Source organism: Nycticebus coucang, chromosome 10 (assembly GCF_027406575.1).
Source record: "Nycticebus coucang isolate mNycCou1 chromosome 10, mNycCou1.pri, whole genome shotgun sequence".
NCBI lineage: Eukaryota > Metazoa > Chordata > Mammalia > Primates > Lorisidae > Nycticebus > Nycticebus coucang.
Window position 1 is genome coordinate 113,405,763 of NC_069789.1, and position 25,206 is coordinate 113,430,968.

Consider the following 25,206-nt stretch of genomic DNA (forward strand, 5'->3'; position numbering starts at 1 on the left):
AACCTCAAACTCTTGGGTTTAAGTGATTCTCTTGCCTCAGCCTCCCAAGTAGCTGGGACTACAGGCACCTGCCACAACGCCCATCTGTGTTTTTTATTGCAGTTGTCATTGTTGTTTAGCTGGCCCCAGCCAGGTTCTAACCCTCCAGCCTTGGTGCATGTGGCTGATGCTATAACCACTGTGCTACAGGCACCAGGCCTACTCAAATATTTTGGATGTGAATTTTATTTCTCTCCTCACAGAGATATTGGGGTATGCCCGCAGGCATCATCTCTGTCTTGAGTGTCTCCAGCCATCCTGATAAGCTCCTAGAACTCCAGGTGGGTAGAACTGAAAATAAAAGCTCTGAAATGTATTAAGGTTTTCATTTGCCTCAGCCAGATCCTGTAATGTCAGTAAGGATAATTTTTTCCACATATGTGGTTGTCAAATGGAGCAGAAAACTATGAGGAAGGAAAACAAATTTAGGATAATGCTCTACTGAATTTCATGAAAATATTACAACTCACAATATGCAGCACTGTTCTTATTCCCTGGTGCTTAGAGTTTGGTCTCATGAACTGTACCTGTGGCTATGTTAAATTTCATCCTGTACAGGCACAAGCAACAGGTTAAACACATTCAAAGGAACAAACTTTTCCCCAGTCACTATTTCAACTTTATTTTTGTGGTGAAATGTAGTGTTTTAATTAAAGAAATGTGCACAAGTTGGGCAGCACCTGTGGCTCAAAGGAGTAGGGCGCTGGCCCCATATGCCAGAGGTGGCAGGTTCAAACCCAGCCCCAGCCAAAAAAAAAAAGAAGAAGAAAGAAAAGAAATGTACACAAGTGATAAGTGCATAGCTCAGTAAAATTTCTGAAACAAAATACACTTCTGTGTGCAACACCTAGCTCAAGAAACAGTATTGGCTGGGTGCAGTAACTCATGCCTGTAATCCTAGCACTCTGAGAGGTGGAGGCAGGAGAATCGCATTATGTCAGGAATTCGAGATCCGCCTTAGCAAAAGTGAAACCTAGATTCTACAAAAAATAGAAAAATTAGCTGGACACACTTGTAGTCCCAGCTACTAAGGAGGGCTGAGGCAGGAAAATTGTTTGAGTCCAGGAGTTTGAAGTTGCAGTGAGCTATGATGGCTCCACTGCACTCCAGCTGTAGCCTGGTTGACAGAGCTAGACTTTGTCTCAAAAAAAAAAAAAAAAAAAAGGAAAACAATCCCCCACCCCAGGATATTATCAGCCCCCTAGAAGTCTCTCATGTTCCCTCTCTGTCACTGCCCCCAAGAGTATGGTTCTGTTGGGCATATTTATAGGAGTAGATTGTTAGGACATATGCTTACTTCCATTCTAACATTCAAGACGTTGAATGTTAGATCATGTTTGCCTAGTTTGTAATTTATTTATTGAGACAGAGTCTCACTTAGCTGCCCTGTGGTTGAGTGCCATGGTGTTATTGCTCACATCAACCTCAAACTCTTGGGCTCAAGCAGTTCTCTTGCCTCAGCCTCCCAAGTAGCTGGGATTACAGGCACCCCCCACAATGCCTGGCTCTTTTTAGAGACAGGGTCTCACTCTTGCTGAGGCTGGTCTTGAACTTCTGAGCTCAAGAAATCTGCCTGCTTGATTGGCCTCCCAGAGTGCTAAGATTATAGGCATACTGGTTTGTACTTTTAATAAATGTAATTATATAGTAAGAATTATTTTACGTTTCCCTTTTTCCAGTCTACATAATGTTCATGAATGTATTGTTGGTATTCATTAGCTTTGCTGTATAGGCTTACATTATGTGACTATCAAACAATTAATTGAGTCGTTCTACTGTTAATTGGTTCATATGTTGTCTGAAGTTTGACCTCGTTATGACTAGTGCTGGTATATAAATTCTGGAATGTATATAGGACAGTAAACTCCCATTATCTGGAACCCCAGCAACTGGCACTCAAGCAACTTGCATTCGACCTGGCCAAACAAAATCAGAGTTTAAACCTGGTACTGTGGGGTCAGTAAACCAATGCTTCCTGCATCACACGTGCAGCTCCCATGTGTGCTGTGTAACAGTTTTAAATGTTAATGTGTGTGACATGAAGTTAAAAAAATATGGTAGTAACATTGAGAAGTGTACTGACTGCCATTTAACTAAAATTGTACTGTACACTGCATTTACAAACCTGTGTAATAATCAGGAAAACTGTTACAGTAAGTGAAGTCCTTTATTTGTCTTGGTTTGCTTTTCATTAGTGTATTTCAAAATTAATATCAAGTCAAGGCAGTGTTCGTAGCTCAGTGGGTAGGGCACCAGCCACATACACCGAGGCTAGCAGGTTTGAACTCAGCCTGGACCAGCTAAAACAGCAATGACAACTGCAACAAATAAAAAATAAAATAGCCGGGCATTGTGGCGGGTGCCTGTAGTCCCAGCTACTTGGGAGGCTGAGGCAAGAGAATTGCTTAGGCCTAAGAGTTTGAGGTTGCTGTGAGCTGTGATGCCACAGCACTCTATCCAGGGTGACAGCTTGAGACTCTGTCAAGTCAAGTCAATATAGAGTTTATGGTATGGTATGGTATGGTATGATATAGTACAGGGTATAAAATTAGGCCAATTTTTAATAGCAACTCTCACTGGAAAGTACATATTTCCAGAAGTTACCAATACCTTCACTTTGTGGGGCAAAGGCAAGTAGACTGCTTGAACTTAGGAGTTTGCGATTAGCCTGAGTAAGATTGAGACCCCATCACTAAAAAAATAATGGGGGGTTATGATGAGCATCTGTAATCCTAGCTACTTGGGAGGATGAGGCAAGATAATTGCTTGAGCCCAAGGCTTTTTTTTTGTTTTTTTTGTTTTTTGAGACAGTCTCACTATGTTGCCTTCAGTAGAGTGCCTTAGTGTCACAGATCACAGCAACCTCAAACTCTTGGGCTTAAGCAATTCTCTTGCCTCAGCCTCCCCAGTAGCTGGGACTACAGGTGCCCACCACAACACCCAGCTATTTTTTTGTTATAGTTGTCATTGTGGTTTAGCTGGCCTAGGCCGGGTTCAAACCCACCACCCTTGATGTATGTGGCTGGCACTGTAACCTATGTGCTACAGATGCCGAGCCGAGCCCAAGAGTTTGAGGTTGCTGTAAGCTATGACGCCATGGCACTCTACTCAGGGCACCAGAGTGAGACTGTGTCTCAAAAAAAAGAAACGTTACCAATCGTCATGGGTGCAAGATGACAGGAAGATTATTGTATTTTCTACCATTTTTATTTTAGATTTCAAGTTGTGGTACAAGGATAGCAGGTAGTAGAGTTATTTAAATTTTCATGGTTACTAGGACATTGAACATTTTTTCCAGATTTATTATTCATTGAATGACATATGTTTTTTGAAGTTTCTGTTGGAATGTTGTGCCTGTATTTTATTCTATTGTGTGATCAGTGTTCCTCGTGCTGCATACATCTGTCTCTTTTTCTTCCACCTCTAGAGACTGTGTGTGCACATCTTTTAATGAGAGCCAGCTCTTAATTTAATGATCCAATTTGTCACTTCATTCAAATAGTTAATGTGGTATTTTGCCGTTTAAGAAACATTTTATTATTCGAAGGCCACAAAAATATTCCTTTTATAAAAATTTTGTTATTTATCAGGAAAATTTAAATCAACAATCCATCCAGAATTGATTTGTTGTATGGTACAGATAGTGACAGAAGTGTTTTTATTTTCTTCTAATTAGCAAAATCAGTTTATTCTGAAAACGTTGGATTGTGCTATTTCCTTTCACTTTTTATTGCTTCCCCCAGATTAACACCACTTATCATTAGTGCTGACTTCCATGAAATATACCGGGAATCCTCTGCATCTCTATGTGCATCTTGGTATCTTTGGCAATGAATCACACAATGAAAATTAATCTTGATGTCAAAAATTTTCAATGAAGCTTTTTGCTCATAGGAATGATTGTTGCCACAATTTAAAGGAAAATATGCCAAATGATAGAATAGCTTCCAGAGATTTGGCAATGGGAATAATTTTCTTATCACAGAGTACCCTTGGAATCCTGGGCAATTTCTCTCTTCTGTACCATTATCTCTCCCTTTCCAACACTAAAGGCAGGCTGAAGTCCACAGATTTGATTCTCAAGCACCTGATTATAGCCAATTCCTTGGTCATTCTCTCTACAGGAGTTCCGCAGACATTGGCAGTTTTGGGGTTGAAACATTTCTTCGATGATTTTGGATGCAAGCTTCTTTTGTATGTTCAGAGAGTGGGAAGGGGTATGTCCATTGGCACTACCTGCCTCTTGAGTGTCTTCCAGACCATCATGATCAGCCCCATTAACTCCAGGTGGAAGGATCTTAAAATAAAATCCCCAAAGTACATTGGCTACATCATTCACTACTGCTGGATTCTGTATATTGTGGCAAATTTCATTTTTCCTGTGTATGCAGTTGTCAAATGGAACAGTAAGAACATCACACAGAAAAGAGATTTTGGATACTGTTCTAGTATAGGTCATGACAAAATAGTAGACTTACTATATTTCTCATTATCTGTATTTCCTGAAGTTTTGTTTTCTGTGCTCACAATCTTGTCTAGTGGCTCCCTCATTTTCATTCTGTACAGGCACAAGCAACGGGTTCAACACCTTCACAGAACTAACATGTCCTATAAACGTTCTCCTGAGTGGAGAGCCACCAAAAGCATCCTTGTCCTCGTGAGCACTTTTGTGTCTTTTCACACCCTCTCCTCCATCTTTTATGCTTGTATTGGTGTGTTTTATAATCTCAGTTGGTGGTCAGTGAATTCTGGTGCCCTAATGTCTGTGTGTTTTCCCACTGTCAGCTCCTTTGTTCTCATGAGTCGTGACTCTACCGTATTCAGACTCTGCTTTTTCTGGGTGAGAAATAGAAAATTCTCTAATCTAATTTAAAAAATGTAAACTATGTTTTCACCCAAAGATTATTACTTTAGCTCTCATCATCCTAGAAATGTTAATACAGAAATTTATGGCAAAGGCACATGTTTTTCTTAGGCAAACCCTAATGGATATTGGGGTCCTCAGCTGGTTAATTATGGTATCTGCATGGGAAGGTAAGTAAAGCAGGCTGCCCTTATCCTGATGCATAGTACCTTGGTTATAGTATTGTTTTTCTTTTACATAGAGTCTCACTCCGTCACCCTGGGTAGGGTGTCATAGCATCATTATAGCCCACAGCAACCTCAAACTCCTGGGCTCAAATGATCCTCTTGCCTTAGCCTCCCAAGTAGCTGTGACTACAGGCACCCACCATGCTGCCCAACTAGTTGTATTTTTTTTTTTTTTTATTTTCAGTAGAGACAGGGTCTCACTCTTGCTCAGGCTGGTCTCAAACTCCTGAGCTCAGGAGAGGCACCCACTTCAGCCTCCCAGAGTGCTAGAATTACAGGTAAGAGCCACTGAGCCTGGCTGGTTATATGTAGCCTTAATCAAATGTTTCTTAATGCAAATTAAATGAATGTGATTCTGGTTTCTCTGAACTAGGAAACAGATTTCCTTTCCTTATCTTATTGCATGAAGACTTCCATTACATTGTTAGAAAAGAGTGGTGGTAATGGACATCCATGCCACTGAACTGTATACTTTAAGAGTTAATTTTATGGTAGATGAATTACATGCCAATAAAACAAAATCATCTAATAGCTGTACATTGAACTGAAAAAGAATTCCGATCTTCAGACCCTGTCCTATAAGGCCTTGGAGATCTGAGTTCTAGTACCCATAGCAATAACAGAGGCATAAGGTACGGATTATTATGGCAATGATAATGAAAGAAGAGAGACTGGAGAGAATTCTAAGGTAAAATGAACTTACCGTTTTCTTCAGTTCTTAGTATTAATTAATTGTATGGGGTATTAAAATCTCTACCTGGTTAAACCTTACTGGATTTCAGTTCCTCATGTTGTATTGTCCTAGTTCTTTTGTTGAACTAAAGATATAAAGGGATCTTTATTCATCTTTACAGAGCACTACTATGTGCCTGTTATTGTCCTGGGTGTGTTCTCATGTCACACATTTTTTTTTTTTTTTTGAGACAGATTCTCCCTTTGACGCCCTTGGTAAAGTGCCACGGCATCCTAGCTCACGGCAACCTCAAACTCCTGGGATCAAGTGATTCTCTTGCCTCAGCTTCCCAAGTACCTGGGACTACAGGCACCCACCACAACACATCTGATTTTTTTTTTTTAAGAGATAGGGGTCTCGTTCTTGCTCAGGCTGGTCTCGAATTTGTGGGCTCAGGCAATCCACCCGCTTTAGCTTCCCAGAATGCTAAGATTACAGGCATGAGCAACCTCACCCAGCCATGTCACACAAATTTCCAAACTACTTTTCATTTATGTTTTCTCCAAATTTTTCCATGTAGTAATACAGGAAAATGTAAATTAATTATATAAAGAGAGCTAAAATCTGTGAAAGAAAAAAAAATAATGCTTTGAGTAGAATGAAAACCACCAATTGTTTTTGAACAACACAGAAGACTTCTGTCATCAATATGTAGGGGTCTCTCCCCACCCACCAAATAAGCAATCACATCTTCAGTGGACGCTAGCTGGGTGTCCAGCAATTCAATTCCAATAAAATCTACCTACAGACAGGATTCAGGTCCCACAGGTTGAGGGTTCAATTCCCCAAGATGGCTCTCCACTTTTGATGCCATTTGTAAGCCCCAGGTTGTTTCCCTGAGCTTATGACCCCATACTTAGGTTTAATTAATTTTTTAGAGCAGCTCACACAACTCAGGGAAACACTTACTTACATTGGCCTGTTTATTATAAAGGTTATTACAAAGCATACATATAACAAAATGCATACAGCAAGTCATGTGGGAAGGGATGTGAAGCATGCATCCTTCTCCAGGCATGCAATCTTCAGGCCCTCAACTTGTTCAACTATCCAGAAACTCTCCACGCTAAGTCCTTTGGGTTTTTATGGAGTCTTCATTATGCAGGCATGATTGATTAAACCATTGCCTATTGATGATTAACTTCCCTTTCAGAAGGGGGTGTGGCTGAATGTTTCAACTCTCTATTCATACCTTGGTTTTTCTAATGACCACCTCCCATCCTAAAGCCACCCAAGGGCTGACAGTCACCATTCAACTCATCAGCACAAAAAAGGACATCAATTTGAAGATTCTAAGTATCTTAGGAGTTGTGTGCCAGGAAATGGAGTCAAGGATCAAATATATATTATATAATATCACAGACAGTAAGAAAGAATTTCTAAAAAAGAAAGAATTTCCAATGATAGAAAGGGGAAATTTACTATAGTTGAAAAGAATTAGGTAATGTGTAGGCCAGGTGTGGTGGTTCACACCTGTAATTATGGCACTCTAGGAGGCTGAGGAAGGTGGATTGCTTGAGTTCAGGAGTTCAAGACCAGCCTGAGCAAGAGCAACATCCCATTTCTACTAAAAATAGAAAAACTGAGAGAAGAGGATTGCTTGAGCCCAAGAGCTTGAGGTGGCTGTAAGCTATGATGCCACAGTACTCTACTCTGTCTCAAAAAAAAAAAAAAGAAAGAAAGAAAAAGAAAAAAAATCAGGTAATGTGTAGTACTGCTATCACAAATTGGTATTTTATATAGCCTTTGAAAATTTGGTTTTCTAGTAAAATTACTGAATCATGCTTATTGCCTAATAAACAGTTTCATACATCATAAAACTAGTGTAAAAATTCTTACACAATTATTTAAACAGTTTTTCAGGAGCACTTTAAATAATTACATTTTGCAAAGTGTCAATCTTAAAAAAAGCTGAAACACACAATATAATTGAAAAAGCTAATTGGGGCTAAAGTGAGGACAGCTGTCTGGAAGACTCACACCCAAGTACCTTGGATATGAACTCTGGTTGATCTTAGTTACAAGAAAGTTTATAAAGACAATAAGAAGGATAGGAATCAGGCTAATAAAAAGTTTTTGGTCAGAATTCTCATTGGCTACACATCTTTAAGCTACAGAATGCGGTTCTAGTACCTCATGCAGCATTGTTAGGTTGATTTATAGCTACCATGGCACTAGCAAGCAGTTTCAAGAGATAAATGCTCAAAAGAGGGGAAGTAGGATGCGATTGCTGACTTATTTCAATCTCTCTCTCTGGGCCTGCTAATTTAAAAGGATTCACATTCCTCAGATAAAACTTCTTTCCTTTTTTCAAAGAGTCCTGTGTAGACAGCAGGAAAAAACATGAAAAGTTATAAACAACAGTCAAGCTGACAATAAAATAAAAGATGCAACTTTCTCAGTAGCAACACAGAAAATAAAATACTTAGGAATATATTTAACTGAGATAGCGTAAGACCTCTATAGGGATAGCTATGAAACACTGAGGAAGGAAATTAGGGAGGATGCAAACACATGAAAAAACGTATCACAGTCTTGGATCAGCAGAATCAACACTGTTAAAATGTCCATACTATCCAAAGTGGTTTACACATTCCGTGTAATCTCCATGAAAATACTAACATCATTTTTTGTAGATCTAGAAAAAATAATTTTATGCCTCACAGGGAACCAGAAAAGAACCCTAATAGCCAAAGCAACCTTAAGCAAAAAAAAAAAAAAAAAAAAAAAATCTGAAAGATTATCTTCCCAGACTTTAGGCTATACCACAGGTAACCAATACAACATACTACTGCCACAAAGAGAGACAGATCAAGGGAACAGAAAAGAGAACCAAGTATAAAACCATACTCATACTGCCATCTGATCTTTGACAAAGCAGACAGAAATATAAATTGGGGGAAAGAATCCCTATTGAATAAAGGGTTCTGGGAAAATTAGATAGCTACATGTGGAAGATTGAAACAGGATCCCTGTCTCTTACCACTCCCTAAAATCAATTCAAGATGAATAACAGACTTAAATCTAAGGCACGAAACCCTTATAATTCTGGAAGAAAATGTTGGAAAAAATCTTCTAGATATTGACTAATCCAAATAATTTATGAAGAACACCCCAATAGAAATCACAGGAATAACAAAAATTAAAAAGGACTTGATTAAACCAAAAAAACTCCTAGTTTTTTTTTAAATGTGGATTTACAGCTGGGTTCAGTGGCTCACATCTGTAATCCTGGCACTCTGGAAGGATGAGGTGGGAGGATCCCTTGAGCTCAGGAATTTAAGACCCCATCTGTACTAAAAATAGTAAAATTAGCTGTGCATTGTAGTGGGTGCCTGTAGTCCCAACTAAGTAAGACAATGAGCCCAAAAGTTTGAGGTTGCTGTGAGTTAGACTGATGCCATGACACTCTAGCCTGGGCAACAGAGTGAGACTCTGTGTCAAAAAAAAAAAAAGTGGATTTGCCGCTCCTTAAATCACAGTAAATTTAGGTGTTGAGGTTAGAGTATATTCTTGGAAGAACTAATTTAATTGATCTGAATTAAAATCGAAAAGAATGTAAGTTGTTGGGGCAGGTAGGGTCATGGGTAAGATCAGAGCAGGACCAGTGAGCAGGGCACTGCATATGCAAAAGAGGAAGATATGCGAGGCCTCACAAGCAGAACATCCTAGAGCAGGCATCCTCAAACTTTTTAAACAGGGGGCCAATTCACTGTCCCTCAGATCGTTGGAGGGCCGGACTATAGTTTAAAAAAAAACAACTATGAACAAATTCCTATGCACACTGCACATATCTTATTTTGAAGTAAAAAACAAAATGGGAACAAATACAATTCACACCACCAGGTAGTTTGAGGACCCCTGTCCTAGAGGGACTTAGAAAAAATATATATTATTAGAGGATATTAAATTGTTTGTAATAGCTCTGTCCCTTTCACTCTTACAATATCTTTAAAAAAAGATAAAAAGAAAAAAGGTCACATGGACCAACTGAAATTTTTCTGTGAAAGTAGATACTTTTGGCAATAATTAGAGGGGACTTGGGTTTTAAATCTGTGCTTATGTAAGGCAAGGTGTAATTTTATGGTGAAGGGTTGAGAACACGGGAGATTTTGATGGTATAAACCCCTAGGAATTAGCACAAATTTCTGAGAACTCTTCAGTATTTCAAGGCTGTGGAAGTGATGTGGTAAAAACAAGATCTTCAAAGGGTGAAGCTTGACCTAGCTGGGTTATGCATAGAATGAGTGTTCCCAAAGAGTATCTTTTATATGACAAAAGAAAAGAGATGAAATAAAGAGATGCCTAGAAGAGGAGAGCAATTGTGTGGGGCCTGCAGGTTTGGAATCTGCTGTATCAGATAGTACAGGGAGTGTAATATAATTTTTGTGTGTGCTGATCTGACCTAGCTTTGAGGCCCTAGCTAGCTTTAAGCCAGATAGTTTTCCTTCTAAAGGAACCAATTAATTCCATGCCTCTAGCCATATGTGAGCCTTGTGGCATTCTTACTTGCCCTAATACCATCCCCATCTCCTCAGTTCCAAGGTAGCCTTGAAAGAAAGCCATCTTTTAACTATAGAAACAGTGAAAGTCTACACTCTAGCAGCCACTTGGGATAGGAATGGCTTTGAAACATCCCCAAAGCCCCTATCCCAAGAATTTTCACATTTAACCTATCTGACAACTTTGTAAATATCTCTATTCTCATAGTTTGTCTCTATTCGACTTGACTCAGAGATTGATCTTTATAAACATTCCTATCGATAGAGCATTTGTCAAAAACAAGACTTTATCAGGTGCATTTTGAGGATTATAATGGCCTATGGGATGCATATAATGTGAGCAAGAGGTAAACCTAGGGCTTACATTAGTGTTCTCAAGATCCTCTGATTCCTCAGAGTGAGTGAGTGAATTTCAAGCTCGGGGTTGGGATAGGAGGAAAGGAGCAGAAGAGTAAGAAATGATCTGGGTAAAAACGCAAATGGCTGCTTAGAAATGGCTGGCAAAGACCTCTTGATGAGGTGGTTCAGACGCAAAAGACTGTGGGTAATCATAGGTTGTTTTTATTTTTCGCACATATATACAAAGGCATTCACAATTTCCAAAAAACAAAAAAAGGGAAAAAAAACTCAAATGTCCATCAATTGGTGAATTATTCAAGACATTTTGGAATACCCATACAGTGTAATACTAAGCAGCAAAAGGAACAGACTATTAATACATAAAAACTGATGAATTTCAAAACAGTTATGCTATGTGAGGAGAGCCAGATAAAAGAGTACATATTGTTCTCTTCTAGTCATAAAATGCAGACTAATCTATGGTAACAGAGGGCAGTTCAGTGGCTGCCTAGGATTCATGTTTTATAATCCTGGCAGGATGAGAGACATGGTGGGGATGAGGCTGGAAAGATAGGTCGCAAAGTCCACTTTTTCTGTTCACTTTGTGATTGCTGCATTCCCCATACCATCTCACGTTTCCATACCTTTTTTTTCTTCTAAACGCATTGGCTCTGCCAGTTCAACTCCTAGGTCTCCACAAAACTTTTCTTCTGCTGTAGAAACTCAGGACTTCCACTAAGGTGGCCACACCCATTTAACAAGACTACCTAGCTAGAACACCGCCCACTTATTATAAATTATGTACATATTTTGCCAGTTTGCTTAAGTTTTCATAGGGCCTCTAAAACCTTTCTCACTTAGAATAGTGTTTTTGTTTGTTTTTTTCAGACAGTCTCAATCTGTCGCCCTGGGTAGTGCCATGGCGTAATAGCTCACAGCAACCTCAATCTCTTGGACTCAAGCAATCTTGTTGCCTCAACTTCCAAAGTAATGGCACTACAGGCACCTGCCACAACGCCCTGGATAGTTTTTCTATTTTTAGTAGAGAAGGGGTCTCGCTTGCTTAGGCTGGTTTAGAACATGTGAGCGTCGGCGATCCACCTACCTGTGTCTCCCAGAGGGCTAGGATTACAGATGGGCGCCACTGGCTAGAACAGTGATTGAAGTGCCCGGGAGGTTATTTTAATTTCCTGCGGAGCTAAGACGTTGCAGCCGTTCTGGCCACTAAGAATGTGTGTCGCGCCTATGGTAGTGATAGGCTCCTGTCTTTGAAAACTAAGAAGGCGACCACGTTATTCTGTTCCCTGTAGGTTCACAGTACTTCACCCCCACGTCGGGTTTGCCCTGTGAGAACTCAAACAAGCATTTCATTTCCGCCAGGGAATAGACTTGCAATGTATTAATTTAAAATATGCTGAATTGACCGTTCCAGCAGTCTCTCGCAGGTCACAGGCGCCAAAGCAGCATCGGCGCCTTTTGTATACCTCTGGTATTCAAACACTGCGGCTCCCACAGTGTCAAGGCGACGCCGGCGCGGGAGTATTACGTCATAAGGAAAAGCCGGAAGCCAGAATTATGTTCTCATAGAACCGCGGTGCACCTTGTTCGGAGAGTTACTGGAGAGCAGCTAGCTGGACGTGGAGACCTTAGGTGGAAGAAGTTTAGTGAAGAAAGTTCAGAATTTAAGAGCTAACGTTCAAGAGTGTCATGTCAGTGTGTGGATCAGTCCGTGGAAAAGACGGAGGGAAAGTGCGATCTGAGGGTGTCTACGTAGGTTTTTGCTAGTGCGAGGCGATGGAGGTAGCTCGGGGTGGGTGTTGTTTTGCAGGGGGAGCGTGTAGGAGTCTGTAGTGGGATTTCTGTGCGACCGAGAAGCGTCCTGAAGTCAGGGATTAGGGTCTTTGCAGGTTATTCCGTCTGTAGGACTCAGTGATTGAGAACTAGCGGGACGGTGGTTGTCAACGAATGCAGTGTCTGTTTCGGATTCTGGGTAATTGGGGGTTAGTGATCCAGGAGACATTAGGAGAGGTCAGTTAGTGCATGTGTGTGTACCTAGGCCAAGTTTTCGTATGGTGTAGAAATGTTTGAAAGCTGAAGACTTGGAGTAGGAGCCCTGGCTGGTGGGGTGTGTGTGTGTGTGTATTTTGAGCTCAGACGTAGGCTGCTGGAGCAGAGTTGATGAACGTTAACATTCCCTAAAAGGTTCAGGTTCCTCTTCCGTGACAAATTTTCTAAGCCTGTTTGGCTCCCCACAATAACCCGTCCTCTTAAACTCACAGAAATTAAAGGGTCTTTTTTTTTTTGTGGGAGAGAAAAAAAGGGCTAAATAATTAAGTAAATCTAAAATTAATACATTTTCTATTTTAGAGTTTGCTTTTATCTTTTCTCTTGCATGTTAACTGCATATTTTTAATGGCTGTTTCCTTTTAGGTTTTTTAAAGGCTGCAATTTTCCTAGCATTTATGTTTTTGAATCGTATTTATACTTCATATTCTTTCTTTCCATTCTCCTCTTTTATTCAGTGTGTTCATTGTTCCTCATATTGCAGTGTGTATACTATGTATAAACATTTTAACGTGTATATATAAAGACTTTTAAAGAGGTACGAGAGTACCTTTATTTATTTTACTTATTTTTGAGAAAGAGTCTCACTCCATTGCCCTGGCTAGAGTGTTGTGGCTGTATATAGCTCACAGCAACCTCAAACTCCTGAGCTTAAGCCATCTTCCTGCCTCAGCTTGCCAAATAGCTAGGACTACAGGTATCTGCCACAACACCTGGCTAGTTGTTCTGTTTTAGTAGAGATGCAGTCTCAACTCTTGCTTAGGCTGGTCTCCAACTCCTGAGCTCATGCAATCTACCTGCCTCAGCCTCCCAGAGTGATAGGATTACAGGCATGAGCCACTGCACCCAGCTGAAGGTAACATAATTTAAAGGAAAAATTTCAATTCCACCAGTCACATGGTCTCATTTCTAAAATTACTACTACTGAGGCATAATGTTGTACTCATTCTCCTTTGCCACATCTCCTTTCACATTCATGCTACTTTCATGCTTCACAGAAGAAAAGCATTCCTCCTGTACATTGAAGGTCTTCTGTGTCATTGGCTTGAAGGAACCAAATAAAGAGACAGAAATATTCAGGATCATGCATTAAGGTGAATGAACAGTAAGAGGGAATGTACCTCTGAAAGTTATTATGCTCTTCAGCTCACAGGTCCTGGCTACCCGAGGGAGAGGCAAGAAATAAATGAAGAAAGAAGAGGTTCCAGGACCTAGATGTCATCATTCCTGGGGATACCCTTGACCAGTGACTGAGTTTCTGACCAGAGATGTTGGGTATATCCAGAAGAGACAAAGATAGAGTAGCAGTTGCTGGTCATATCCCACAACAGAAGAAAATGAGCAGTGCCCAGGTGACTTCTGTGTGTTATATTCTCTGTTATTTTTTAATGGATTTGTAGAGGCCCATAAAAAAATCAGTTCAGGGTGGTGCCTGTGGTTTAAAGGGGTAGGGCGTCGGCCCCATATGCCGGAGGTGGCGGGTTCAAACCCAGCCCTGACCAAAAACTGCAAAAAAAGAAATCAGTTTAAAGTATAGAGAGAAATAAACTTTGAATATAAATCTAACATCATGGCACAGTAGGATCAGGAATATAATGCTTATATGACTCCTACTAATAACTGATATTGGAACATAATGACTGGAGAATCTGTTGGATTATATTAGCTGTTAGCTTGTGTCTAATATCTCTGTAAGCCAACATAAGGGTCATGCTGAGCTAGATGATATACAATGACTGTGAAGAGAAATCAGATTTCTCAGGGAATGTCTATATTTCCTGGCATTTAGGTCTCAAAAAAATTTTGATAGTCTTCCCAGGGATGATATGATAGACGTAGTTTTGAACTAGCCTGCTAATAAAGGCAGTAGATTTCTTACTGCTACTTATTACAAGGTTCCTCAGAGACTCCTATGAGAATAGACTAAGTAAAAACTGGACACAATTTTTCAGGGGACAAAAGAAAGGATGCTCAAAGGACTCAGCCTTGTATGTGCCTGAGCATAGCTAGGAATAAAACCTAAATAACATAGAAAAATGGAAGGATTGCATGGCTTTCAACTGTCCTGAAGAGGTGGATGAGCTGACATTTAGGTACAAATTTGGCATTATGGAGCTGGCAAGGACTTGAGTTGTTGGGTGCCATGTCATTTGCTTTATAACTTAACCTTATCTCAGAAAATACAGAATTCTTCCCCATTTTCAAATCTAATTCTTATCTGTTTTCCTTTTATTGCTTTTTTTTGTAATTACAGAAATTATTCAGGGATACTTTTTTCTTTTTTTTTTGAGACAGTCTCACTATGTCACCTTCAGTAGAGGGCTGTGGTATCACACACAGCTCACAGTAACTTCAAACTCTTGGGCTCAAGCGATTCTCTTGCCTCAGCCTCCCAAGCAGATGGGACTACAGGCACCCGCCACAACACCCAGCTATTTTTTGTTGCAGTTGTCATTGTTGTTTAGCTGGCTTGGGCCGGGTTTGAACCCGCCACCTTCAGTGTATGTGGCTGGCGCTGTACCCACTGTGCTAGGGATGCCAAGCCTCAGGGTTACATTTTAAAGGAAAGTAATTCTGATGATACATACACTAGCAAGAAAAGGAAGTTATCTCTTTAGACCTTCCTTCCTAATCTCTTATATATACACTATATATATATATATATATATAGTGTATACTGTACACTGTATATAGTAGTTTATACTTGCTGTCACTGAACTGTGTGTGCATCTACATATGTACGTGTATTTACAAATGTATGTAAATTTGTGTACATACTTTGTACCACTTTATCTCTGCTTCATTTTTCAGTTTTTTTAATGTATATTCCAATTCCTTATTTATCTTATCAGTATATCTAATATGATAAACCCTTCTGTTAACATAAATACATCTATCACATGTATATATTTTCAAGAATAATTTTTTTCCCAGTTTAACTACTATTTTTTAGTTGTTTCTTGTGCTCCTTATATATTTCCATTTTTTAACCCATTGCAAATACTTATGCAATATCCAGTGATTCTAGCATCTGGAGTTTGTTCCTGTGTTATGCTGGCATTACCTGAGAAGGACTGCAGTGAATGTAGAAATCTATACCATGTACATAGTATCTGAATGACATTTGCATGTACTTTCTTGACTGATCAGTAGATACTGAAATTAAAAATTATACATAAAACTTGGTTTTACTGAGAGGATTTGATATAAAACCTTATATTTTGTTGAGGGAATGGGGCACTGCACAATTATAGAATATTTGGAGATTGAGTCTATAACAATGTATTAAAAATACAGTAGGTTTATAGATACATGCAGTTTTTATGATTAATAAGAGCAGACAAATTTTTTCACATTCCTTCCATGTCAATAAAAGAGAAACACTTCATATTAAGCAGGACATGTTTTTACAGGAATTGTTGACCCTGGAGGATGTAGTTGTGGAGTTCACCTGGCAGGAGTGGAAGCTCCTGGGCCCTGCTTAGAAGGACCTATACTGGGACGTGATTATGGAGAATTACAGCAACCTGGTGTCAGTCGGTGAGGAGAGTTGACCCATATTACTCAGAGGGCACCCAGACAATGGCCTTTGCTTTCTGAACCATTCGGAAGTCACTGCTATGCTCTAAAGAGCAGATTTGTAGTGTGTCCTCTGGCTCCTGATAAAAAGATATACAGTCACCTCTTGGTATCTGTGGGAAACTGGTTCTAGGACTTTCCATAGCTGCCAAATCCACAGATACTCAAGTCCTGATATAAAATGATGCAGTATTTGCATATAACTTACACACATCCTTTTGTGTACTTTAAATTATCTCTAAGTTGATACTTAATAAATGTAAATGCTATGAAAATAGTTGTTATATTTTTTATTTGTATCACTTTGTATTTTAGTATTGTTATTTGTTATTTGGGTTTTATCAAATATTTTCAAACTGCAATTAAAACTTGCAGAAAGGAAGGGCTGACTATAACATACCCTCTCCTGAGAGAAAAGCCTCTACATTTCAGATGTGAAAACCATTTTGTTCCTTGAGTGTAACATTCTTCCATGTTGCATACACCAGCCCACTTCATGGTGTCTTAACTCTTCTATCATTTCCTGTAAATAGGTTATCAAGCCAGCAGACCAGATGCACTGTCCAGGTTGGAACAAGGAGAACAACCTTGGACAACAGAAGATGAAATGTATAGTCGCATCTGTCCAGGTAAGTGGGAACTAGAAAGATGCATGACTGTAGAAGTCCCATTAGTGTCAGTCACAGAAGGCTGCATGAGCGTCTGGGGATAGGAACAGTAACTCTATGTACCTCTCTCCCCATAGCAGAACTTTTCTTTTAGGTGTTTAGAGGGAAATAGGTCTATTTTTTTCTTTCCTGAGATCTGATCTCTGGTTATGTTATCTTACATCTTGATTTTGGTTTGTTTGCCTAGTTTTCTTCTTCCTTAGATTCTATAATCTTCCCCTTTATATCCTGTGACAGTGTCTCTGCCCTTTCATTCCACTTCCCTGGCTATGAAATTCCACCTTCTAGGCCTTGGTCCACAGAGAGACCTTTGTATTAATCACTGTCTTCTCACTATTGCAATTTTCTCCTCTATTAAGAAAGACAGGGCATTGTGGCAGGCACCTGTTGCTGTGAGCTGTGATGCCATGGCACTCTACCAAGGGTGAGAAAGTGAGACTCTATCTCAATTAAAAAAAAAGAAAGATAGAAAGAAATACTGGGGTGGCGCCGGTGGCTCAAGGAATAGGATGCCAGCCCCATATACCAGAGGTGGCAGGTTCAAACTCAGCCCCGGCCAAAAACTGCAATAAATAAATAAGAATATCTAATTTACCTATATATTATAAGCAAGAAAAATGAAACAGAGAAACAATATACTTTAAAAAAAAAAAAAAAGAAAGAAATACTGATTTCTTTTCCTAACATCCAGTCTCACCTTGTATATTATGCCCTCATCTGATCTCTACTACGCATTCATCAGGCTCCTGAGCTTCTCTATTCACCCCACCCCTGGTTCCTCAATGATTCCATTTTCTCTGCTATTTTCCTAATCATTGTAATTCTCTGTGTCCAGAAAACTTGTCACCTTTTCTGTCTTATTTTAAGGTTATAGTCTCCTTTAGTGCCATACACCACCTGTCCTATTCATTTTGGTGTTAGATGCCTTGTACCTATGGATTTCTATTCTTAAAAGTGTCTGCTGTTTCAGTTCACTGTTAATGTTGAAGGAGTGTTTTACATCCTACATCAATTCCAGTCAAAACTAGGTCATAAATTATGTTTGCTTCAGAGAACTTCCTTTGTACATTTGATATTTCTGATTTTCTTTCATCCTAGACATTAACATTGTATTCATTTCCCTGAATTGTTTTTCTCACTATATATTTGGCTTTTTAAACAGCTTTATTGAGATAATTTACATACCATACAATTTGCCAATTTAAAATTTACAATTCATTGCATTATAGCATGTGAACGGTTAAATAACCATCACCACAATCAGTTTTGGAAGCAGTCGGTTTGTGTCTGTTATCTCGGACAGCCAATACAAGAGAGCCATGTTGAGCTGTAATCATATGACTATGAGGAGAAAGCGGACAGATTCTTCAAGGGATGTTGATATTTCCTGGCTGTAGGTCTCTAAAAAAATGTGAGGCCAGGTGTGGTGGCTCAACACTATAATCTTAGCATTCTGGGAGGCGGAGGTAGGTGGATTGTTTAATAGTTTTCTCTACCTCTCACCATGTCTACTGCTCCTTGAAACCACAGTTAACCATCTCCAACTCTCTTCTTTTTTAATTCCTTCTTGTTTATTCCGTTTTCTCTAACTAGAATTTGACATTGGTAAAGTAAGACATATCTCGTATATTCCAAATAAGTGCAGAGTACCTTGTTCATGGGAACCACTCAATAAATATTTGTGGAAAGAATAAATAATTTTGGATCAGTTGTGTCTTCCACCTTTGTGGTTTGTTATCTCCCCAAGTTTTATGAAATAGTGTTCCTCCAGGGAGATACACCTGCGGTGCATCTTCCAAGGGTATATGTGAAACTTAGTAAATGTGGAATGTAAATGTCTTAGCACAGTAACTAAGAAAATGCCAGGAAGGCTATGTTAACCAGTGTGATGGAAATGTGTCAAAGGGTCTATGAACCAGTGTATGGTGCCCCATGATCACATTAATGTACACAGCTATGATTTAATAAAAAAAAAACTCATCAAACTGTAAAAAAAAAGAAATAGCGTTCCTCCAAACCTATTATTTGTTTGTAATAATAACTTGCTGTATTTTACTATGTCTGCATATTTTATAAGGTCTGATTTAGTAATAGAAAGCCATCAAATCTATGCAGATTGTCAAACTAAACTTATTTGTGCACAAACTACTTTTACTTTGCGACAGAGTCTCACTTTGTTGCCCTCAGTAGAGTGCTGTGGCGTCATAGCTCACAGCAACCTCCAACTCTTCAGCTCAAGCAATTCTCTTGCCTCAGCTTCCCAAGTAAGTGGGACTACAGGTACCCACCACAATACTGGGCTATTTTCAGAGGTGGGGTCTTGCTCTTGCTCATGTTGGTGTCAAACCTGTGAGCTCAGGCAGTCCACCCACCTCAGCCTCTCAGAGTGCTAGGAATTTTTTTTTTTTTTTTTGAAAGAGTCTCACTATGCCACCCTCAGCAAAGTGCCGTACCGTCATAGCTCACAGCAACCTCAAATTCTTGGGCTTATGCGATTCCCTTGCTCAGCCTCCCAAGTAGCTGGGGCTATAGGCACCCACCATAATGCCTGGCTGTTTTTTTGTTGCAGTTGTCATTGTTGTTTAGCTGGCCCAGGCCAGGTTCTAACTCGCCAGCCTGGTGTATGTGGCTGGCGCCATAACCACTGTGCTACGGGCACCAAGTTCCAGAGTGCTAGGATTACAGGCATTAGCCACCATGCCTGGCCCTGGTTTTTTTATATTATTATGTTTTTAAGCTAAGTGTAAGCAATAAGGAACATTTATACATGGAGTTGCCAGGAATTGCTTTGTATACTGTTATCATACTGTTGTCACTAAGGGGCTTTTTGTGTGTGTGAGAGGCTCACTCTGTCACTCTAGATAGAGTGCCATGGCATCACTGTAGCTCAGAACAACCTCAAACTCGGGCTTTAGCAGTCTTCCTGCATCAGTCTCCTGAGTAGCCGGGACAATAGGCACCCACCATGATGGCTAGCTAGCTTTCTATTTTTGGTAGAGATAGGGTCTTACCCTTGCTCAGACTGGTCTGGAACTCCTGAGCTCAAGCAATAGTCCTGCCTTAGCCTCTCAGAGTGCTAGATTACTAGTATGAGCCACTGTGCCTGGCCTAAAAGGCATTATTTTATTGTATTTTATTTACTTTTTCTGAGACAGAGTTTCAAGTTGTTGCCTTGGTTAGAGTGCTGTAGTGTCATAGCACACAGCAACCTCCAACCTATTGGCTCAAGTGATCCTGTTACTTCAGTTGTCCTATTTTTAGTAGAGACTGGGGTTTTGCTTTTGCTTACGCTGGTTTTGAACTCGTGAGTTCAAGCAATCCACCCACCTCAGCCTCCCAGAGTGCTAGGATAATAGATGTGAGCCACTTCTCCTGGCCTAAAAGCCATTTTTTTTTTTTTTTTAAGACAGAGTCTCAAGCTGTCACCCTGGGTACAATGCTGTTGTGTTACAGCTTACAGCAACCTTAAACTCTTGGGCTCAAGTGACTCTCTTGCCTTAGCCTCCCAAGTAGGTGGGACTACAGGCACCCATCACAATGCCCAGCTATCTTTTTTGTTGTTGTTGCAGTTGTCATTATTGTTTTAGCTGGCCCAGGTTGGGTTCAAACCCACCAGCCTCAGTGTATGTGGTCAGCACCCTACACACTGAGCTACAGGCACCACCCTAAAGGCCATTTATTTAAAAAAGGTATTTTTTTAAAAGAGGTTTTATCCCCAAAACAAGATTATGAAAGGATTCATTTTTCTCTTCTTTCCTAGAAAACAACAAGGTTGATGATCATTTGCAGGGTCACCTGGAAAATCAAAGACTATTAAAGGCTATGGAGCAATACTACGAACACAATGCATTTGGAAATATTGTACCTCAAAGCAAAAGTCATTTTTCTTTTAGGGAAAATCATGTTACGTTTGAGTCATATATAAAAACTTTGAAATCAAATTTAAGTTTAGTTGACCAGAACAAAAGCTATGAAATTAACAATTCTACTAAATTCAATGAACATGGGAAAACATTTTTTCAAGGTAAGTATGAAGAACTTCATTCTGTTAAATTTTCTGTAAGTACAAAACCTAATAGAATTAAATCCCAAGTCAATAAGCATCAGAGAAGTCATGACATAGAGAAAACTCATGTATGCAGTGAATGTGGAAAAGCCTTTGTCAAGAAGTCTCAGCTCACTGATCATGAGAGAGTTCATACAGGAGAAAAACCTTACGGATGTAGTATGTGTGCAAAAGTATTCTCCAGAAAGTCCAGGCTCAATGAACATCAGAGAATTCACAAAAGGGAGAAATCCTTTATATGCAATGAATGTAGAAAAGTATTTACCATGAAAAGCCATCTGATTGAACATCAGCGAACTCATACTGGAGAGAAACCCTATGTATGCGATGAATGTGGAAAAGGTTTCCCAGGCAAGCGAAATCTCATTGTACATCAGCAAAATCATACTGGAGAGAAATCTTATGTATGCAGTGATTGTGGAAAAGGCTTCACTGGGAAGCGCATGCTTATCATACATCAGCGAACTCATACAGGAGAGAAACCCTACATCTGGTAGTGAATGTGGGAAAGGCTTCACCACAAAGCACTATGTCATCATACATCAACGAAATCATACAGGAGAGAAACCATATATATGCATTGAATGTGGAAAAGGCTTCATTGTGAAGAGCCGTATGATCGAACATCAGTGAACTCATACAGGAGAGAAACCCTATGTATGCAGTGAATGTGGAAAAGGCTTTCCTAGCAAGAGTAATCTCATTGTACATCAGAGAAATCATACAACAGAGAAATCGTATCTATGTAGTGAATGTGGAAAAGGCTTCACGGTAAAGACCATGCTTATTAGACATAAGCGAATTCATACTGGAGAGAAACCTTACATATGCACTGAGTGTGGGAAAGGCTTCCCCTTGAAGAGTCGGCTGATTGTACATCAGCGAGCTCATACTGGAGAAAAACCTTACAGATGCACTGAATGTGGGAAAGGTTTCACCATAAATAGTGGACTGGTATTACATCAGCGAACTCTTACTAGAGAGAAACCTTATAAATGCCGTGAATGTGGAAAAGGTTTTGCCTTTAAGAGCAATCTTGTTGTACACCAGCGAACTCATACTGGAGAGAAACCCTTTCTGTGCAAAGAATGTGGAAAAGGCTTCACCATGAAACGATATCTCATTGTACATCAGGAAATGCATACAAGAAAGAAATCTTATATATGTGGTGAATGTGGAAGAGGTTCATGGAAACAGCTCATTTTACATAAGCAAATTCATACTGGAGAGAAGCCTTATGCATGCAATGAATGTGGTAAAGGCTTCACTGTGAAAAGCCATCTAATAGTTCATCAACGAACTCATACAGGAGAGAAACCCTTTATATGCAGCAAATGTGGAAAAGCCTTCTCCTCAAAAAGAAATCTCTTTGCACATCAGCGAACTCATATTGGAAACAAACCCTAACCATGCAATGAACATGGTCACTGCCTTCAGGAAGAAAATATACCTCTGTACATCAGAGATTTCATATAGGGTAGATTTCCTTTACATATAACAAATTGAATTTCATCTGGTCTCATTATCCACCAGAATAAATGCAGTCAATGATGGAAATCCTTCCACATAAATTCAAGCTCTGACTTTGTTGAGGCGCCCAATCCAGAGACTATGGATTCAGTGATTGGGGGTAATCTTTCTCATCTGTCAGCATTTATTAAAATTCTGACATTCTGATTGTGTATGAGGTACATAATCCTTTGCAGAGAATCTGAAGCTGTTACATACAAGTGAACGTATTCGGGAGCAAACCATGTTTGTAATAAGTACTGTGAACTTATTAAATATGCTTCTAGTGTATATGAAGAGAGTGTAAAGCAGTCCATTGCTAGATTTTTCACCCTTGGGGATTATAGAACTTGCATAAGACTAAATTTTAATAAATTCAGAGACTGCACTAGTGCCTTCAGTGATCAGTTACTTCAAATTGTGTGTTAAACATGTCAGAAAAAAACTTGACACTCCACCTCAAAAAAGGCTTGACAGAATAATTGTATGTCTTGAAAAGTTTATGCTGAATTAAATCTTATAAATAGGGACACTATGAGAGCCTATCAAAAGAAAGACCCTATCTCATCAGTGAGCTTATACTACCAGTGGCATAACGATCACAGGAAAGCCTTTGCCCAGAAATAAAACCTTGATAGTTTACAGATATTCCACACTAGAGAAAAAAATTTAAGATAGCAATGAATATGGTAGGATTTCAGTGATATATTTTGTCTCATCATCCATCATTACTTTATATAGAAATAAAACTCATGAGCACACTAAATGTAAGTAAATTTAGCAAAGTATCAGAATTCATGAAGTATATAAGTCTTAGCAAATGATGTATATTTGAGGGCTTTCTATCATAAATCTAAACTCAGCATATACCTGATATCCATTTCAGATAGGGATACTCTGCACCACATTCTCATTGATTCCATAATTTTAAAGTGGTCTGTTTCCCTCACTGATACAGTTACATAACAACACAAGAATTTTATTTTATTTTATTTTTTTGAGACAGAGTCTCACTATGTCACCCTCAGTAGAGTGCTCTAGTGTCACAGCTCATAGCAACCTCAAACTCTTGGGCTTAAGCGATTTCTCTTTCCTTAGCCCCACCAGTAGCTGGGACTACAGGTGCCCGCCACAACACCCAGCTATTTTTCAGTTGTAGTTATTGTTTGGCAGGCCCCCCTGAGTTCATACCTGCCAGCTCCGGTGCATGTGGCTGGTGCCCTAGCCACTGAGCTACAGGCGCCAAGCCAAGGCAGGAGTTTTAGAGTGCCTACCTTGTATCATTACATGATTAGTTCTTGCATATTTTAGTCTCCTAAATTTCTACTGATGTACTTAAACAAGGAATACATTAAATTTATATATGTAATTCAGCATATTTGTATGTGTTTATTCAAGTTCAAGTTTATAAGTAGCATTGAGTGGTTTACAAAATGTAATTTTCTAAAATTTGTTTTGAAATATTTAGATTCGTAAGTCTGAAGGAAACACAGAAAACAATTTATAAGGCATACAAAAAGTTCTTGAGTATCCTTTACTCCACTTCTTTAGTGTTACCTTACATAACCAAAATAGAAAATCAAAACCAATGAAATGACATTAGTACAATACTGTTAATAAAACTACGCCCCTTATTGGGACTTCACTAGTTTGTGCATGTACTTATTGGTGTATTTTATTTATTTTGGGGTGGAGTTTTATTTATTTTGGGGGTATAAACCTATACATGTAAAATTTATATGCAGAATTGTGACAACAGAAAAAAAACAATCCCTTACTGCTCCTTTATAGTCACACCCTTTCCCCAATCTGACCCATGGAAATCATTGAACCCAACACTATTCAAAAAGGGCGGTGCCTGTGGCTCAAAGGAGTAGGGTGCCGGCCCCAGCTGCCGGAGGTGGTGGGTTCAAGCCCAGCCCCTGCCAAAAACTGCAAAAAATATAAAATAAAAATAAAATAATAAAAAAAATTTGAAGCAAAAGGTATGTTACCTTTGAGACAGGCTTTTATTCACTCAGCAAATTGTTCTTAATACTCCTGCAGATTATTATGTGTACACACATACAGTTTTATTTTTCATTGCTGAGTTAGTATTCTTTTGGTGGATGTACCATAGTTCATGCATTCACTGTTGATGGCCATTTGTGTTGTTCCCAGTGTTGTTTAAATAAGGATGCTATAAACATTTGTGTACCAAATTATGTGTCATAAGTTTCCATTTTTCTGGGAAAGATACCTAGGAACGTGATTACTGGTTCATATGGTACGTTTGTGTTTAACTTTCTAAGAACTGCCAAACTATTTCCCAGATTGGCTGTAGTAATTTGCATTTCTGCCATCAATGTCTGCACACTCCATATGTTTCATGTCCTTTTTAGCATGTAGCACTGTCAGTATATTTTAGCTTTCCTGTTAAGCTGTGGTGACTTAGATTTTCCTAAGGGAAAATGATGTTCAACATCTCTGCATCCATTGAGAACTGTATCGGGCGAAGCTAATTTTTACTACATTTTAACATATGACATTTTAATTTGGGAACTATTTAAAGTATGAAATTGCATTCTCATAATTTCATGTTCTCAAATGCCCCACAGTGGTCATTTTTTTCCCTTC

The 25,206-nt window shown here is 39.2% G+C and overlaps 2 protein-coding genes across 2 annotated transcripts in view; both read left to right on the top strand.

Annotated features, from left to right (window-relative positions):
- The first annotated feature begins 12,498 nt into the window (after positions 1-12,498).
- LOC128596555 (zinc finger protein 432-like) lies at positions 12,499-23,338 on the top strand. The gene is given in 5 exon segments (XM_053606135.1): positions 12,499-12,514; positions 16,881-16,976; positions 18,437-18,481; positions 20,776-21,575; positions 21,577-23,338. Coding segments are annotated over 5 exon segments (1,869 nt in total). The 3' UTR covers positions 22,489-23,338.
- The window catches only part of ZNF614 (zinc finger protein 614), a 28,056-nt gene continuing 16,131 nt past the window's right edge, over positions 13,282-25,206 (top strand). The window contains exons 1-4 of the mRNA XM_053604568.1: positions 13,282-13,624; positions 13,915-14,120; positions 16,182-16,308; positions 16,881-16,976. The gene's annotated coding sequence lies outside the window, so the exon portion shown is untranslated. The remainder of the gene's footprint in view (positions 13,625-13,914; positions 14,121-16,181; positions 16,309-16,880; positions 16,977-25,206) is intronic.